The sequence below is a fragment of the Lottia gigantea genome (assembly GCF_000327385.1).
Source record: "Lottia gigantea unplaced genomic scaffold LOTGIsca_84, whole genome shotgun sequence".
Taxonomy (NCBI): domain Eukaryota; kingdom Metazoa; phylum Mollusca; class Gastropoda; family Lottiidae; genus Lottia; species Lottia gigantea.
In genome coordinates, this window is record NW_008710779.1 from 1,096,000 (window position 1) to 1,115,442 (window position 19,443).

Consider the following 19,443-nt stretch of genomic DNA (forward strand, 5'->3'; position numbering starts at 1 on the left):
TGGGCTATGTAGTTGTACTACTGTAACAATATATACCCGAACAGCAACTGCAATACATAACATGAATATTTTTGATAATGGACTAACTTTCGAGTTCTAAGTTCTACTTTTTTTAAAAACTAAATGGGATTATGCCAAGCAGTACGCAATGAGTCGAAAACTGTAAGGGAGCTACGCAAGGCGTATTAAGGGTGTGGGCCATTGTAAATGTGTTATTTTGAAGAGAAAATTAAGCACTCTTAATGCCCAAAATTCAATTCCAACCACCTAAAATCCGTTGGCTTCTCGGGACCTCAGGTAGCCCCCAGTCACTAGCTCAAGTGCTAAAAGATTTTCTGGCATTGCCTCGCAGAGACGCCTTTCTTGGTCCCCGCCGGTTATTATTTTGGTCCCCGCATCTGGCTTTTCCAGATACGGCCCGGAGCTACGTTAAATCTTTTCTATTCGATGTCTAGAATGCAAATGATCCAAGACATACACGAATACGGGTCCTTGAATGCACTTTTATTTTCAAAGTAGCAACGTTGATCCATTGTCTTATAACACAGTTCAAAAGATATTGTTATGTTTAATGTCATTTTAATGGGTATGTACTTGTTCACTTGTTCATAAAGACAGCTGTTTCACTTCCCATTTCTTAAGATTTTAATTTCAGTTCATTGATCTCTGTTATTTACAATGTATACTGCAGGTAATTTCGATTTTTTTCTGCAATGGCTGTTAGAGATATTTTCTGAGAAATTCCCCAGATTCTGCATAAAGTAGAAAATACCGATTTATTGTACAAATCTATATGAAATAGAGAAAACATAAAATGAGCCATCGAACAGTGGCCATTTCTATGATTTGGTTTTTCTTTGAAAACATATTTCAAAGACAAAAAAGGACATTTGTCATTGTAAAAACCAACATGTATTCGCATGATTTCTTCATTCATCAAGATTCCGAAGGAAATGCTACTAAAACAGACAACTGAAGCTAAATTATGACTTATTTCAAGCCTTCGCGATTTTCAATGTGCGCGAAGAGATAATTTCTTCTGATTTTGCTATATTTCGGAAATTATCATCAGAGTCAACAAAACTTTTTGGTTCACAGAGCCAATGATTTTCTTCACTACCATGCCTGATGTGACGCTGTATACTTTATCTGATATTATGAACAAATAATCACTGAAAACCCTATCTGGTGTCATTTTGACCCAATAACGCCAAAAACCTCATCTTATATCATTTTTATGGCTCAATAATCACTGAAAATTTTATCTGATATTATATTATGACCCAATAAAATGATACAACAATACTCTCTTGCATATCTTTCTAATGAAATAACAGTGTTATCAGTTCAAGGTGTTGTGATAACGCATTAATAGAGTAGGGTATAGAGTTACTAGTAAAATGGCGACGACGAGAGGTTTTCCCACAATTAAAACTCTTCGAGCTTACACCGTACAAGAAGGACAAGCTGGTGATCAAGGTGCCGATTGTCACGATGTTGCTGACGATCACTGGATTAATGGAGCTGGTACACCTATCGCTAATCCCATGTCGATGTACCCATTATACAGTAAAACAAGAAAGTCATGGGGAATCAATGCCTTGGGATCTTTAGTTATTGAAGTGGAAGCTGATGACGGCACGGTTGGTGTAGGTGTGACTATTGGTGGTGAACCAGGATGTTACATTGCTGAGAAGCATCTGAGTCGATTTGTTGAGGGTCAAGATCCTCGCAACGTGGAACTGATATGGGAGCAAATGTTTCGTGGAACTGTGAATTACGGGCGTAAAGGACTACCGATTCAAACGATTAGTGCTATAGATCTTGCAATATGGGATTTACTCGGAAAGCTACGAGGAGAACCAGTTTATGCCTTGCTGGGAGGGAAAACTAAAGAACGGTTACCAGTGTATTCCACAACCTCAAGACCAGATCTTGCTAAAAACTTTGGATTTGTTGGAGCTAAAGTACCTTGCCCATATGGACCCTCAGAAGGTGATGACGGACTGAAGAGAAATGTTGAGTTTTTCAAGGGATGGCGAGAGAAAGTGGGAGATGATTTCCCTTTGATGTTGGACTGCTATATGGCGTTAACGGTACCATACACCATAAAACTGGCACATGCTTTGTCTCCTTATGGATTAAAATGGATCGAAGAATTTTTGCCGCCGGACAATTATGAAGGATACAAAGACGTAAGAAAAGCATTAAGCAGTTCCGACATTCTTTTAACATCAGGAGAACACGAGTACACACGATATGGTTTTCAACAATTGCTAAGTAGTCGCTGTGTGGACATTATTCAGCCAGATATTACGTGGTTAGGAGGCATTACTGAAGCCAGAAAAGTAGTTGCTATGGCTGCAGCTCAAGATGTATTGGTCATACCTCACGGATCTAGTGTGTACTCATATCATCTACAGTATGCTTTTTCAAACTGTCCCTTAGCCGAATATATTAACTTGAGTCCGAATGCTGACGCAATTGTTCCTTATTTTGGAGGCCTGTTTCCTGATGAACCGCTTCCCAAAGATGGATATATTGATCTTCTAGATACACCAGGCTTTGGTGTCACCTTATCACGTGATAAACTGCACCGACCATATTCTAGGTCTGAGGAAGAATCAAAGAAGCAGGCAGAGTTGAATAAAAATAATGCAGTTACATCTGAAGCAAAAATGCCTTTCTAGAAAGTATTGTGTAGGATCTTAGAAATATAAGAAAAGAGATATCAAGACAGTTATATTTCAATTTATTGCTTGATTAAACTGAACGTTTACGATCAAAGATGTTTTCAATTGCAACCTTAAAGGAGCAGTATGTAAAATTTCTATAATCAAAAACATCGTAAATTATACCTGAAAATATTGCTAAAGTATGCTATTTATATCTGGATGTATCTATTTGATCAGACTAAATTTGTTTTAAAAGAGGATAAATCCGTTCAGTAGTTTTAAAACAGCTTCCAACAAGCATAATGTTATTAAATAGTATTGTTAAAAAATTAAGGGCTGGATTTAGTTAAAACTTTCAGATTCGTTAAGGGACGCATTTCTTTAGATTTTGGTGTAAAGTTTTTAAAAATTTGAGCAAAAAAAATTCGACCCACACGAAGCGGAAGGCCCTTTTAAGTCTTTTAAGTTAAAACTTATAGCTACATTATATTTTACTGCTACTGCTAAATATGTGTTGAAATTGCATTGTTCTTGGTAAGATTACAAATTATGTGGTCCGATTTATACTTGTGCCTGCTAAGGATCCCCCACCTCAAGAAAAATATGAAGGAGAGCATATATTTTAAAATATTACCACTGGAGGGGCCCCAACCCACTTAAGTTCCCTTACTCATCTTGTTTTGCATTTAACATTCTTTACTTTGCTATACTGTACTGCAAAAGTTTACGACATGTGTTACTACTTTAGTCTAGCTGAAATATGCAATTGGGCTGTGGTCAGAAAGAATAGGAGAAGGGTTGCTCATTACATCATTCAATATGTTCATTTAATTGCATTTATTTTTTCTCGCTTGAATAGTAGGCATTTTGGGGATGGTTGTGGTTAATAATGGAGCAAAATATGCCATGTCGACCTGACATGCCAATTTATCAAAGATGTTTCTGAATAAGATGATGTACTATTTCCAGAAATCAGATAAGACAAATAAAAAATATCAAACAGATATCTACCCACCTACGCCTCGCTATTCAGGGACTGTCAGAATATTATGTACAAATATAGAATGTTTAATATTGAAGTACAATATTGTTTCAATCAAATTCATTATCGATAAGCATCGTCTCCTGATCAACAAAAAAAAGTTTTGAAATATTTCATGAAAATTTGATTACGTTTAGAATGTTAGCAGAGTGGGCACGTCATATTACATGATAGTCTTATCTATTAATCAGTCGTCATTTTCTTATGTAACACTGGAATGCGAAAAATATAAAATCAAAGATTTAGAGCGAATAAGCTAAGGGTATAATTCCGTTCTGAAACGAAAATCTCATAAAAAATACACATTAAAGGGACATTTTTTGACCAGTCAAAAGTCTTAGAAACGAGAATTATTTTTAGCTAAGCTCTGTAATAGTGTTTACAGCTCACCGTCGAAATTTTAGCCTTCAAATCCGTGTGTCAAGAATTATCAGCGTTTGAAAGTTAAAAAGATGAGTCTCCTTTTTTAGAGACACTACCATAATACAGAAAGGCATAGAAGAGAATTTCCTAGACTAAGATATTTTTGAAGGAATTATGCAATTTTGGTACATTTCTAGTTCTTCTGAATACTGATTACATATATTCAAGATCAAGAAGCATCTAAGGTGGCACAAATACAACATTTTTCAATTTTAATTTTGAATTAAAAACTTTAATTTTTGCTTGGTGAAAATTAATTTTGAATTAAAAAATTAGCTGATAATTCGTGTAATTTTTCATTAATTTTTTTCGTGGTGGAAATTTTTTTCAACTATTTAAAAATTAAAGTTTTTAATTGAAAATTACACGAATTATCACCTTGTGAAAATTTAAGTTTTTAATTGAAAATTACACGAATTATCACCTTGTGAAAATTAAAGTTCTTAATTCAAAATTAAAAGTGCAATATGTCGTATGTGAGCCACTGTCTCTTTAACTTACCTGTCAACCAAAATATTAGCACTAGTAAATAACAAACATTTCTTTTTGATCCCATCATATCTATGAAACATGTCAACTGTTTAATTCCATATGTATCATTTGTATGAACATTATTTTATCATTTTAATTCTGAACACTAATCGATGCTTTTCTTCAAAACAACATATAATTTAAAGGAAAGTTATTCACCAACAAATGTACTAAAGTAAACAGCATTGAAGTTATAGGTACCAAATCAATTGAAAATAGTTAACAATAAAAAATCAATTTTGAATAAATTAGTTTCATTCACAAGAAATCTGTTGGTAAGAAACACAATATACTTAATAATGACTTATTGATTATACAACGTTTCCGTCTGTCTGTGATGCAAATTAGAGGGGCTGGCATGGAAAAAGCTCCTAGTCTTTCAGATGGGATATTAAATCGAGGCCCCGTGTGCTACGGAATGTGCACGGTAAAGATCTCTCGACAGTTGGAAATCGAAAAAGAACAGGCTAATGCAACTGTCCTGGCAAATTTTGGTATTGCACTCTGCATGGCGTTGCCCGTCTTCATTAGCCCACTTGGCGCAGAAAAGTGTAATTTCATTTTGATTACAAAAGCCTTTGACCTTTACTTATTGACAAAAATCACTGTTATCCTATTGAGTGTGATAAGCGAAATGAGTTTTCAATTCCTTAAGAATTGTTTTCAGTATGCTCACCACTTTAGTAGGTGTTTTCACCTATACATAATACAACCACATGAAAACGGAATTTAGGAAGACTCCCTTGACATTAGAAATGACATTATCCATTCCAATTGAATGAAACTTGGATGGAAATTGATATAGATTTATGTTCTCTCTGACATTTTAAAGTTGACTATAAATCCGATGGAGATGTTCTTATTTTCTAAGGGATGCACAACTCATCGAATTTGGGAGAAATATCAAAGCAGTAGGCGCACTCATGAACCCACGCCATAATGAAATCCGTCGAGCTGAGGTTTGGCTTTAGAAAATGTATTAAGGAATACATTATCGATAAAGTCTTAACACGATTTATCCCCAGTTGTCAATTTATTGAATCTATTGTAGTTGCTAATGCTTCAAACAGTGAGTTATGCAAGTTATGCAGATGTCACAAGAAAACTGATCGTTTTTCGCAATCTGTTTTTAAGAGAAGTAAAAGTTTCTTTGTTGAAGCAAAAAAAAAAAAACATACGTGAAACTTAATTTTCGGCAGGTTTTATTGACATATTCATTGAATTAAGTATTGCATTTTGCTTATTTTTATTCTTATACTCAGATTGATTTTGTGTTACTGTGTAGATTTCAGAAGGTTAATCTATGTTTTTATGTTCAATCAATATGTTTTGAAAGAAAAGTAGTAGGTAACAGACTGAAGATCAGGTAAACAAAACAAAGATCGTTGCCAAAGATCGGGGAATTTGATCTCTGAAATTGCATTTTCTTTCGGATTTTGTGAAATTATGAGAGATTTTCATGCTGAGGAATATTCCTAAAAATAGTTGTTTTGTGTGCAGAGACAGTCTAACTGATGTTGATAAAATGTACTGGTTTACTTTCCAAATCTAGACCAAAAATAGGCATGCAAAAACCCCAAAAGGGAGAGAGAAAGAAGATTTCTAAAAAATAGCCTAGACTACATTCGTATGCAAAAATTGTTGATGTTGAATGTTGGTCCAGAAACTAAGTAATGGCTATATTGGAAAGTTTTTCAACGAGATTTCTTGAAGAAGTTATAAAATGTTGAATTTCGTGATTTAACATGGAAACAGATGGTAAATGAATTTCGAGTCCTGGTCGTTTGTACTAGTTTGACAGTGGTTACTTCCCTTTAATAATTATCTTAAAACAAGACACACAAATCTATATTTTTTTAGTTTACTATATAATTTGCGTCTAACATGAAACTTTATGAGAGATATTTAAAAACGACCTCTGTCATTACAACCATACTCTTAGTACCATTTAGTTTCAGATTTCTCTCTTTATCAAAATCTAATATATAGATATTTGAAACTCGTGCCCGATTTTCGTCTGTTAACACAACATCTTGACCTGTTAAACTTTTTAAAAATACATATATCACTGTACTATAATAGACAATTAGCAAAAATGAGGGCAATGTTATTGCGAAATACTTTTTGAATGCAAACGGTTGTCAAATACATGATTGTGAAAATGAAATAGAGGAATAGATCCTGCAATAGTTTATGAACATTTTGCCAGGACAGCGACATAAGCGATCGAAGCTTGAGAATCAATGTAGAACCGTTGTAGACACTGGTCTGTATCAGCGTGCATTTATGCATTATCCAATCATTACGCCTGAAAATACAATAAGCAAATTCAGTCTTGTTTAATATCGAGATCATACGAAAGATAATGTCAAACATGTAAGTTTGTTAAAGGGCATGATACACCATTTTCGGAAGTTAACTTACCTTGCTTCTCCTAGCATTACGTGTTTTTTCGAAGAATTGTGCGATGTTTATACAGTTCTCAAGGCCATGTACATTTTTTCAAGACCCAAATCAACTATGCCTGACACATAGACAGATTTCTGTGGTCAAAATGATCAGTGGTGAAAAATGTTCATAATGACAGGCTGAAAATCCAGGAAATTCAGACAAATGTTACTTAACAAGAATACAACACTCTTGAGTTTCTTAACGGATTGTCAACAACACTCAAAGAAATGTCAATCCTATCTTAGCCCAGGAATTTGTGTCACTGGAGTAGAATCTTTATGAATAAAACCCAGAGTCTGTATGTCGTATTATAAAAGTCTAACCAACTGAACATTATTAGGTTAAGGTCTATTACAGCTTTGAATTACAATTTATATTCGCTATTGAAAAATTCTATCTGTCAAAACCAATTATGCGGTAGGACAGAGGTATAAACTTTTATATTTTCGACTTCAAATTATTGTAGAGGCATTCTTAACATACAAATTCTGTAGCGCAAGGAGCAAAGAGTACAAGGATTTGTTGTTCCGTCTGCACCACTAGAAGGTTGGTTCTCTGACATTCATCACTGATACTTGTAAAGTGGTGCCGACTTTAAAGATGGGTTCCCTTATTTCCATTTATGAACATGAAAATGCTAATACTTACATTGTATATTAATAGAAAGTAGAGGTGTTCTAATGACTTGGGAAAAGATCAGTTTGTCTCACATGTCCATAATTAATTCATAATTAGCTAAATTACCAGCAGAATTCCAATGAGTGACCGATCAAGAAAAGTCAAAAAGTCTTTTTTTTTTGTTTATCCAGACTGTATATACATGGACAATTATGATTGGTTAAAACTCATAATTACATGAAATAAGAACATAATGATATGATTAAGAAATACATAATAATTTATTATAAACACCAATTAATCAAATAGTTTGCTTAATTTGACACTAAAAAATAAGGAAACCATCTTTAAATGCAAAGGTATTACGTTGATATAATTATGTCAAGACAACCCTGGTGAGCATGCAAGCCTTTAACCCCATGAGCCACTGCGTCTTCTCAGAGAAACACGGAACTGGGAGATCAACCGACCAGTAATTCAAAGTTTTAAGGACAGATTTTCCGATTAAAGAAACGCTGTAAATTGTTAATTAAACGATTTGTCTGTGTTGAAATAAGTTGATGACATTGTTCTAACTGATTAATTTTATGGAGTCTGGTAGTCACTCAGCCATCTAAATATTTATCAGTGGAATTAGAATCATTACAACATTTATAGAGCTTTGTTCCTTGATATCGCAATAGCATGACATTTCTTGAATACGCACTGAGCCATTAGTTTAGGAGAGATTAGAAACTACTGGTCAAACTGTGATTCCTAGACCAAGGTAAAAACGAGGGATGACATTTTGCATCTGTGAGTCATGACATGATACAAGAATTTGAATTTTCAGTTATTCATAAAAAAAGTGACCCACCATGATAAGACCAACAGTTTACTTAGTAGTACACAACCGCGAATGGTATGAGGGGACGACATATGATACAAGAGACAGTACAATCACCAACTTTGCCATTTGAAAGTTGAAATAGCCCCAATCCAGTATTCCTCTTATATATTTCAGATTCGGAAGATAATGGATTTGCATTTCAAATATTCTAAATCATTCTTTTAAACTAACTTCACAAACATTGCTCTATCACTAGAGGTTACGCCTACATGCCTGTGCCTGTGCTTTCGTAACATTGCTTAACCGCAATGTTACAACCTAAAATTCCCAATCCAAGTTAGGTCGGAACCTTACATCTACTCGCCAAACAAACTACTACTACTAGTACTATTGCTGCTATCATTTTCTAGAATATTGTTTCAAAAAATGAGATGAAAGCTTGTAATAAAATGTCAGAAATTTCATCTTCTTTCTTTTAGAATTTGGCTAATTATCACTAACCTAATGGCCTACATTACCTTTATTAAGCCAATTGGGTCGATTCTCAAGGCTCGGTAGGTATAATCGACATATTTGTTCATTTGCCGTAAAATCTGTTGAAATTGTCATCTATATTGGGAAAATCAACGAGAAATTGATGTGATCGAGATCTTACTGTAGATTTGATTCAAAATGACTTAGTAATGAATATTAATGGAAGTTATAATGGAGTTCGTCAATGTAAACTTTATTTAAAACAACAGATATTTATAAGTTATCTGGGTTGCCGCTTTCATTCATAACCAAATAATTGAACAGAGGATGATAATAAATGGAATGTGGAATGTTGGTGATGCACGGACACAATTGCTTCCAATGCTCTCCGTTTTGTTGTAAGATTGTGTTGCTATGTATGCCTATATATTATGTTCGATGTGACAAAGAGAGTTTGAACCCCTCATCGGGTTTTACAGTCCGGGTTCCTTTTGATGTAGGTCGGAAGGTCCTTTTGGACTGTCAGTGTCACCGACTTACATACTCGGCACGTCAAAGGTTCTTCGAAGGTTGGACAACAGAAAGATTTGTCTTATGCTGCCATCGTCGTAGTAAAAATTTTCTCCATGTAGATTGCATACCACTGGTGTTTCGATTCTTCAATAGGTCTGTTTGTGCCTGAAATTGAAAAAAAAGATGTAGCACTGGTGCTGCCATTCTTCAATAGGTCTATCTGTGCCTGAAATAGAAAAAAGATGTAACACTGGTGTTTCCATTCTTCAATAGGTCTATCTATTTCTGAATTTTAAATAAGATGTCTGCGGTTTTTTTTAACCGACTAAACCACAATCCCTCTTAAATCTTTTAAAGGTTTCAGGAGATATTCTTGTGATTACTGAAATATATCTCCGTTCTTTGTCGAGACGTAATACTCCATTTCGTCTTAGTTATTCAGAAAATCAGATTAAATCTCATTGAAAGGAACTTCTTTCTTATTTTCATTTGAATATTTGTGTGACAAGAAGAAATGAGCGAATAGATTGAAAAGATTAAAGGATCTGATAGCCATTATTTTTATATTGAAATATCGCATTTATTTTCTTTCACGTCATAAAATATTTGATTATATCTCTTGAAAACATAATACATGAAATACATTCAAAGAATTTTATGGTTATCTCAATATAATTTGCTGAAAAAAAGACTTTGGTATCTCATTACAATAGAATATCCGCTTAAAACATCAAATTGTTGGTATGGAAAAAAATGAAGAAAATGCGTCGTTTTTTATTAATACTGTTAACTATAACACAATCCGTGTGGATAATCTAATCAAAAAAGGTTACAATTTCGTATATTTTCTGATATTTTTCGTCTCCATTTTAATCCAATAAGTTTTCTTCGCCAATTGCGTTCTAAAGATATCGAATTATGGGATAGCGAAACCCAAAATAGAGCAATTCGTAAGGACTTTAAAGGGTCCATTATCCCATAATTCGTCACTGTTAGCAAGATACAGGTCTTGATGACATGCTTCGAGTGGTTTAGATAACGTCATTAGAACGCGACTGTCGCCGAAAAATAATCATTATGCAAGGCATTAAATGTATCGGGTTTCTACGAATGAACTATATTATTGTAATGGGTGTGGTGCAACTTTTTAAACATTTATACCATTCCCAAGGTATCCACTTTCAGTAAGGTATCAAATGATACGGTTAACATGACATGCATTCGGAACTCAATGAAAGGGGATTAAGTCGTATAAATATTCTTAATAGATGACGCAACTTGATTGTGGCTGTCACAAATCAGCGATTCAGTTGGACATTTATTTGAATAGTTGTTTCCATGAAGTCGATTCGTGCACTTTATTAAATAAATTATTGGAAAAAATCCAGGTTTCAGTTCAGTTATCCGCTTTTTAACAGTTTTGAAAAACGTTTTTCGTGATTTCTGTGACCCTTTGCCTTTTGATATGGCAAAACTTATGTTTAGTGGGGAAAAAAACCCGAAACCAATGCTTTTGATAAAGGGCAGTATGACTGGTTCTTTGGAACGAACCACTGAAGATGACGACAAATTATTGTTTTAGAAGAGCGATCGTCGATATCTAATTTCGTCCAGCAGTTAAAGAGGTATATACGAGACGCTCTTTAATATTCCTTGAAATGTAAATATTATGATTATACCGAATATGTCGTTGGTAGAAATTAACAGTATGAGACGATATGATGTCATTTACTAAGATTATATCATTCTACAAGACATCTCATCATTTCCCAAATATCAACAGATAATTCATATTAAAGAATTCATGACACATGAGCAACTTGACGGACATATAATTCCAACAATACGTCATCACCTCTCATTTCATCTTATCATAATATTTGGATTACGTCTACTTTGAATTGCTTCTGAACAGTATAAGTGCCCTAAAGGAGGGAATGGTCGATGGAATTTGAGCTTTAGTAACTTCAGCCCTGAAGAGAGCAATTACAGTTTGTTTTAACAGTTGTCTTAAGCAAACTGATACGATAGTGTTTTCCTCCCTCGCGTTTTCCTTGAAACTTGTCTATTTCCTTTGAGGCAGAAAATCGGAAGTGAATGTTTTGATGACCGTCTGTCATAATTGCTGTATTTTTTTATGATTAAAATATAAAAGGATATTAGAGACAATTATATCAGAACGGAATGGCAGAACATCCGTACCAGAATTGATGTGGCAGGTGCCGTGTGTGATAATATATTGTTTAACCGAATTTATGTGGTGCTTAAAGGCATACTACCTTTAAAGATAACCAAAAGAAAAAAGAAATTTTTAAACATGGCCAGAATGAGTCTTTGTTCATTAGTGGACTTACCTGATGGCAAAACTATACTACACAATCCTACTACAATCCAATAAATGCATTAAACTAAGTAATTTTGAAACATGCTTAGAAGCGTGTTTCAATAATTACTTAATTTAATTGATATATATATGATAGATGGTAAGTCCATTTTATGTCCATTCTAAGAGGTAGTATTCTTTTAAGTTGTTCGTGGTTTATTCAAGATCGGATGATGATGCTCTCTTCGATGGCCATTGTTCTGCCCTTTTCTGGTTGACATATTATAGTCCTACCAATGTTTCTCGGTTTCTCCGTGTAAACATCCAAGGTGCCAAAAAAGCAAGATCATAACATGATAGTAATTGAAGATCTTCAACTGCGGAGTCGTACAAATGAGCCCCTTCTAAATAGGTTGACTATGAAAGTTTCGCAAGGGGGTTGCTGAAAGTTACTCCAACTTCATCGTAAAAAAAGATTTGCACCCTGATTGATAGGGTCATCCTAGGATAACGACGGACATCCACCTCCCAATAACTAATGCGCATTTATTTTCCAGGATTTGTCGTTTTTTCACACCTTATTGTTAAGAATCTATTAAAGTTCTTTTACCTATTGATAATCTAATACATGTCGTTATGGCAACTTTGGTTCGATGAAGAGCTTAACACTGGCGAAAAAAAATAATTAACAAGATTCATATCGCCCCGGGTTACTGGAAATTTGAAACGTAGTCGGTAGTGTCGCAGTCAAATGTCTACTTACTCCACTGAAAAGCAGAAGGACGTACGAATTTATGAAATTGTGTCTTTATCCAGCTCCTTTCTAACAGTAATGTCCGCAGTGGCTCAACTGAGTAGGGGACCTCAGACTAAAGTGGGTCGGGCTCCTCCCCAATGACGGGTTTTTAACATATTATGCTCTCCTTCATTCTGAGACCCGTCTGTAAGTCAATTTAATGCCTGCTAATGGAAGATTTAAAGATTTTCGGTTAGTAGTTAATTCTATTTCACTCTGATTGCTTAGTTTGATTGTAATTTTAGGGATGGGTCCTGTAGACTTGGTTCAACCAGACCCTATTGTAGTTTTGTCACTGAATGTCCTACGTTGAAACAGAATCAAAGAAACCTTTCAGCAACTCCGCTTTCATTCGACAATAAACCGGAACGTATCTAATATTATAAGCAGGAAAAAAATCATTTTCAGGAACTGAAAATTGAAAAAAAAGACCAATGGCCTGCAAAGTTGTTTTCACGTTACATTTCCCGTCTTCATTAGCCGAGTAGGGAGTTGGTATTGACGTAGTTAAACGAATTTTTTGAACTGATCATCCCATGTCATGTCATTAGCTGATCCTATAATGATATATCTCCTTTCTCTTATAATCATTTAATTATATATAGATAACACACAATCAGCATTATCTTTCATCACGATTGTTGTTTATTACAGACTTCTTAATCTACCTGGTTATTTCGATTGGTACTTCATGCACCACACCTGGTCACTCCAGTGTTAATTGAAGCGGCAGGTGTGATCCCATCTTCACAATGTTCAGCTATTACAAACCCCGAATCACATTGAATGTGTGATCAAATTTCTTCCCCATGATGCGTCTTTCGGATATTGCAGACTTGCGATCATCTCGGTTTTTGCATCCCGCTCGGCAGAGACCGCATACTGTTTTTATTGCAAACCTGTGGTATCCATTTTCTTATTGAATTATACGTGCTTCATTGATATTAGGCTTTTGATCTATGGTTTGTAAATAGCGCTTTGGATGGTATATGTCGTTTCTCGTAGTAAATACCAGCGGAAAAAGAAGCTATAACTCGCCTTTCTACTAGAATCCTCAAGATTAACACATGTTCCAATTAAATCCAGTAAAATCTTGAGATAAATCAATTTTTGAATTAAGAAAATCGAATCCTACAAACTTAGTGAACTATGTAATGAATGTTGTGAAATACAATTACAGATATTTGTATCAGATGAATTGCAACATAACCCCGTTTGATGTCCTACTTATCCGTGTTACGGTGGTACAATAATTTTGAGGTAATTAAGACGAAATGTATAGGTGGGACTTTTTACCTCCAAGGAGAAGGCAGCTTAGTATCTGAATATTGCTTCTCATGGATGGTTTGGCGGGCGAAATTCTGAAAAAGTATTCTCGATGGACCCTTTCAATTGAGTTAACCTTTAAGTATGTTGAAATTGAGCTCTTGGACTAATCGAAAAAACGGGGTCTCCATTCAAATGACCCAATTATTTTTCGACTCATTAGTTTCGCAAACCTGTGCCGATGGACCAAGGGAGTCAAAACAAATCGATGGCTGGCAATAGTGCCATCATATTTTAAAGGGATAGATTCGCCAACTGTTTGACCGTTCGTACCTTAGTTTTAGAAACGTGAGTTATTTAGCTAAGCTAATCAGTAAAAAGTGTTCATAGTTCATCTTCGAATATGAGCCTTCAAATCTATGTGTATCCGCATTTGAAAATCAATTGACGACTCGCCTTTTCTTGAGACTTTGCCATATATAGAAAAAGAAAATGAAATTCCTAGCTATAGATATTTTTGAAGAAATTATACATTTTAATTACTATTAATTTTATTACCCAAATCAACCCCGAAAATGGCGAATCTATCACTTTAAAAGAGACTCCACGTACGGTTACTACCCTTTATAATATATGGTTGTAGTTAATGTACAATATTGGCAATTATCATCATCTGTTCTTGTTGCCAAGACATTGTCAAGTAACATTGTCACATGCAGATATCATGAGTAAACCTCATGTTTTAAAAATATCCTTAATCAGAGACTATAAAAATGACCTTTTGGGGAAATACACCCTCAGATTTTTATAGAATAATTTTCTGGTGTTATTTTCATTGAATAATGTTTTCTGACAAATATCTTTTAATTGATATGTTGTTATATTGAATATATAATTAATGTGAATAGGACGAATGTTCGCTTGACCTGGGGTCAAGGTTTGGGTCCTTTAAATGATCGAGATAGTATTTTTGGATTTTTTTGCCTGGTGTCCCCCTGTCTGCAGTGAAGGTCAAAAGAGCTGACATGGAAACAGGCTCTAGCTGTTCGAATGGGATATATAGTTTATCAAGGCCCTGTGAACGTTAAGGAATCTTATACGTTGTGCTATTGTTGTGGTGTTGCATACTGCATAGACGGAGGGTTGCAGCAAACTTTGTGTGTTTTAACAGATTTCGCCGACTTAAGCTGTTTGTGAAATCTACACCAGATCACACCAGATCAACTTCTGCTTCTGTTCGATCAAGAACAAGTTGATACGCAATCCAACTCCAGACCAACAGGCAGCTACCTTAATGTATATTTAATGAAAGATGATTACTTTAATTCAAACTAAAAATATCTTTGTTTCACATTTACAATCAATTACAAACGTTTCATAACATTTTATTACAATCACATGACTTTATTACAGACAGTGGTAAGCCTAATTTGACCATGTAATACAATTTTGATAGATTACAGAATCACATCTTTCTTACTCTTTTCTGTAGTAAATGGTGAACGGTAATTTTGGGTTGAATGGGCGAAAGTTTTGCTTTTCCAGTTGATAGAGCACAGTTTTAAGCTATCCATGTCATGTTTCAGAATGAAAATCAGAATGTTTTATTCATCTGCAATTAGATAAAATTCTACCAGCAGAAACGAGTATGGGCTCAATTGTCAGACTATTATCGCCAACAGTATGGCACGTGAATTTCAAGGGTTTCTGGGATCTGTTTTGAATTTCGTTCGAAAAAATTTTTCCAGATATCTTATACGGGTACTGAAATTGGTACTGTCGGCTAAGAAACCAAATGTTTTTAATGAGCATACAATTTTTCAGCTGCAAAATATGCTAAGCTTATCAATACATATAGAACTGCATTTCAGTCTGATTGTATCTTATAATTTATATATGTCTACTGTTTTTCAGACTTATAGTCCATGAAGTGGGAAAATGAGATTCTGAATGTTGCCAAACAACGATTGACATGTAAGTTTCCTTTTTTTTTATTTCTGGTTTCTTGACCAAAACCTTTTAACAGCTTTGGGATGCTCAATTAAGACTTTTACTGGTTTCAGAGAAGGCTGGGCAACACTCTTGATGTCAATACCACACATTACCACTGACTGCATCTGTCATCACAAAAATTATCGTCTCCCGGTTCCAACCTTTAGCGTTTGTCAAGTCATTATCATGGAACATTCACCAAGTCGAAACTTGTCATATGCATTCGTGAAATGGTATTTGCGTCACAGTTTAAGAACACGGAGAATGTTTTGAACATAAACACGCTTTAAAGTTAAGATAAGCGACACATAACAGAAAAATTCATTACGTAACACGATAACAGTTTGGGTTAGTTCACAAGGTTTCCCAATCAGCAATTCCATGGAACATAGTTTCAGCAACGACAAAGTATATTGTACGAAAATTATAATTTACAAAATGGCAGCGAATTGTCACTATGATAAAACTTATCGTAATGATGATTTAAATGACTTTTTTATATGGCGCTTTACTCCGATGTTGATGCTTTTTAAAGTTCTTGGTTCCCATTGGTTGGCTTATTTTTTGATAGATATACGCTGTTGGGAATTTCGACAATATTGTCTTAGCTCTCGGAAGCTACACGAATGATAACAGCATTCACAAGTGATTCCTTGTTCACCATACGACTGACCACGTTTTCCAAGATATGAAAATGCATCTCGTTTTCCTAAAATAATATTTCCCAATCTGCTATTTGTACCTGAAAAAAAAATATATATTTGGTTAAATTTTGCTCGTCTTCAGTTTTTGAAAGATTGAAACGTTTTCCACCCCAATTTTGTGAGAAGAGACTGACACTTGAATTTCAGATTGTTATGGTTTGATATTTGTAAAATAAAGTGTTGTCTTCACTGTCCTGTGAAAGACTTACGTCAATAAAAGCTTCATCTGGCGAAGGATGAAACGACTGAGCATCTTTCAGAACATATGATACAGGAGGAAGGCCTTCTCTCTCTGAATGTGCTACAGGCTGATAATTGGAAATTGAAAAAGAGCAGGCTAATGCCAATATCCTGGCAAAATTTCCTTCATTGCACTCTGCATGGCGCTGTCCGTTTTTATTAGCCCACATGTTGCAGAAAGTAGGGCCTAAAACTGCATTTATTTCATTTTATTCATGAATGTCATAAATTAGAAGACAGAACTGAGTATGAGGCAGATCTTAAAATTATAAAAAGTTACCTTCGCCATTTCTTTTTCTGAACCAAGTATCTCGATAACCTCCATATCGTTTACACACCATGGATAAAACTTCTGGTAATCTTTGACCACAAACACCGCGGGGAGATTCACGTTTAGTTTCTAATGTACATGTCCATTCTAGATGTGTTAACACTGTTCCAAAGTTCAAAAATAATACACCCAGTAATACGAGTGGACATTTACAAGTCACTTCCATGGCACTATCCTTCGTTGGTTGTACAGCGAATCAAAGGCACCTGAAAAGAGAAAGCGAAGGTTGATGAGTATCAAAGGTTAAAACAGTGGTAAGATCACCGAAACTATCGTGTATCGCTTAACAATTCACATTTTTAAAAAGTCTGTGTTTGTTTACAGCTAAAAAAAACCAATGAATAAAGAAAACCAAAAGCTTAATATCAGACGTGAATTGTCGTGTATCGTTTTACAAGACAAATTTTAAAAAGTCTGTGTATGTTGACAGCTAGAAAAAACATTAAAAAAAGAAAACAAGAACTTAATATCAGAACTGAAAACTTAAAGTTATTTTTGTTGTGATAACAGCACAAAGAATACGAATATTTCCTACAATAATATGTATCAGTAATATTACTGAGATCGTTGTTGAACGCAACCCTTTAAGATGTTGTAAGATTAACGTTAAAATTCGTCCCTTTACCATTTATTTCGAATAAAATTACACGTTATCCATGCGTTTCTAGAAAGTCCACAGTTTCTGTTGCCCACCCGTTGATCCTAGCCTTTGGATGACAAAAAAGCGCTTGGTTCAATCAAAGAAATATAATACATACCCGCTATGATAATGCCCTCCGAGGATATAGAAAATTGTGAATAAACATTAAGATATCAAAAGTACAGTCTTAAGGAGATCATATCTAATGAAATGATTCTCGCAATTTGAAAGAAAACTGATAAACTCGTGTCCTTTTAACTAAGTAACGGTTCTTCGGGCGTTGCTAATTAAATTAAGTTATTTCCAGTCCTACGCATCATAACATGTTCGTCATTTTAGTACATAATTTGCAGAAAAAAACTGCGAAAAAGTCATTGCAGTTTTCCTGGTGAGCAAAACATGTTAAATGCATTTTTCAATACATATTCTGCTGTATTATTTCACGTGACATTGACCGTGTGTACGGTCATGGACCTTCCTTAATATGCAAAAGCGTATTGCCGTTCGGATGTTGTTAGAAATCTAAAAAGAAGACTAATGCCACTGTCCTGCTACCATTTCCCTCACTGCACACTGAATGCTGTTGCCCGTCATCATTAGCCCATTTTAGAAGAAACGTAGGATGTAATACACCATTCATTTCATTTTCATTTCCTTAATATTTAAGAACCATCAAACAAACAAAGAAAAAGGTCCTGAAGTAATGTCTTGATTTAACTAATTACTTTACGGAAATGAACCCGAAGCCATGTTACAGACATTGCGTAAAAGTCTAAAACGAGAGAACAATATACCATTTTGTTGGTCCCATCCGTTGTCGTGTTCCCACGGAGATCCATGCTAACTGCTATCTAAAACCAAACACGTAAGAAGATAAAAAAAAATGCAATTACATTACGAAAGAAACCTTAACGAGATACATTATCTGAATTTGATTGCTTAATGATAGAAACAAGGTTTTTGTTTCTTGATTCAATGAATGTAGTTAAAGAAATGAAAGTTGTTCGTTCCCTTATCTCGAATAAAATGAAAAGAGGTGGATTTGAATTTGTTTCTCTAATATAAGGTCGTAGGTGCTAAAACTGTGTGGGCAGTCGACATGAAAGTTTGAATTCCGGAGATAAGTGTGATCCGTAATTATGCAAGGTAAAGTGTAAGCTTATGTCACACTATGTCAACTCGCGTCCCTAGCGAGACGTTCAACGAGGAACTATGATCTGTCCACTGTAGATCTTAATGGAGCTTTTACTCCCCCACTTTTACTCCGCTTTTAATTTCCATTCTTCTTTAGAAAATTAAAAGTGGATTTCATCTTTTTAAATAAATAGTCGGAGACAGTCTGTGGATGCTCTTGACAAAATAATAAAATCTTATTAGGAGTAGTTAATCGGATTTGTTAAATAATGGAATGACTGATATATATCCTGGGGGAGTAAGTAAAAGGATTAAACTGGATTAAATTATTGAATGAGTTTAAATAGGTCAAACATATATATTTCAAATCTTGGGTGTGTATTCAACTTGAAGCAATCGATAACATTATGGATCGTCGTTGTCTGTTTCTTGTCTTCTGTTTATGATCATAGGCAACGATC

At 34.7% G+C, this 19,443-nt stretch overlaps 2 protein-coding genes across 2 annotated transcripts; one reads left to right on the forward strand and one right to left on the reverse strand.

Annotated features, from left to right (window-relative positions):
• Positions 1–1,400: 1,400 nt before the first annotated feature.
• On the forward strand, positions 1,401–2,690 carry LOTGIDRAFT_133359 (hypothetical protein; the record flags this gene model as incomplete). The annotated part of the gene is made up of 1 exon (XM_009067640.1): positions 1,401–2,690. One exon carries the CDS (start codon positions 1,401–1,403, stop codon positions 2,688–2,690), a length of 1,290 nt encoding a protein of 429 aa, XP_009065888.1.
• Positions 2,691–16,490: 13,800 nt separating this feature from the next.
• On the reverse strand, positions 16,491–17,374 carry LOTGIDRAFT_169325 (hypothetical protein; the record flags this gene model as incomplete). The annotated part of the gene is made up of 2 exons (XM_009067641.1): positions 16,491–16,675; positions 17,158–17,374. 2 exons carry the CDS (start codon positions 17,372–17,374, stop codon positions 16,491–16,493), a joined length of 402 nt encoding a protein of 133 aa, XP_009065889.1.
• Between the last annotated feature and the right edge of the window lie 2,069 nt (positions 17,375–19,443).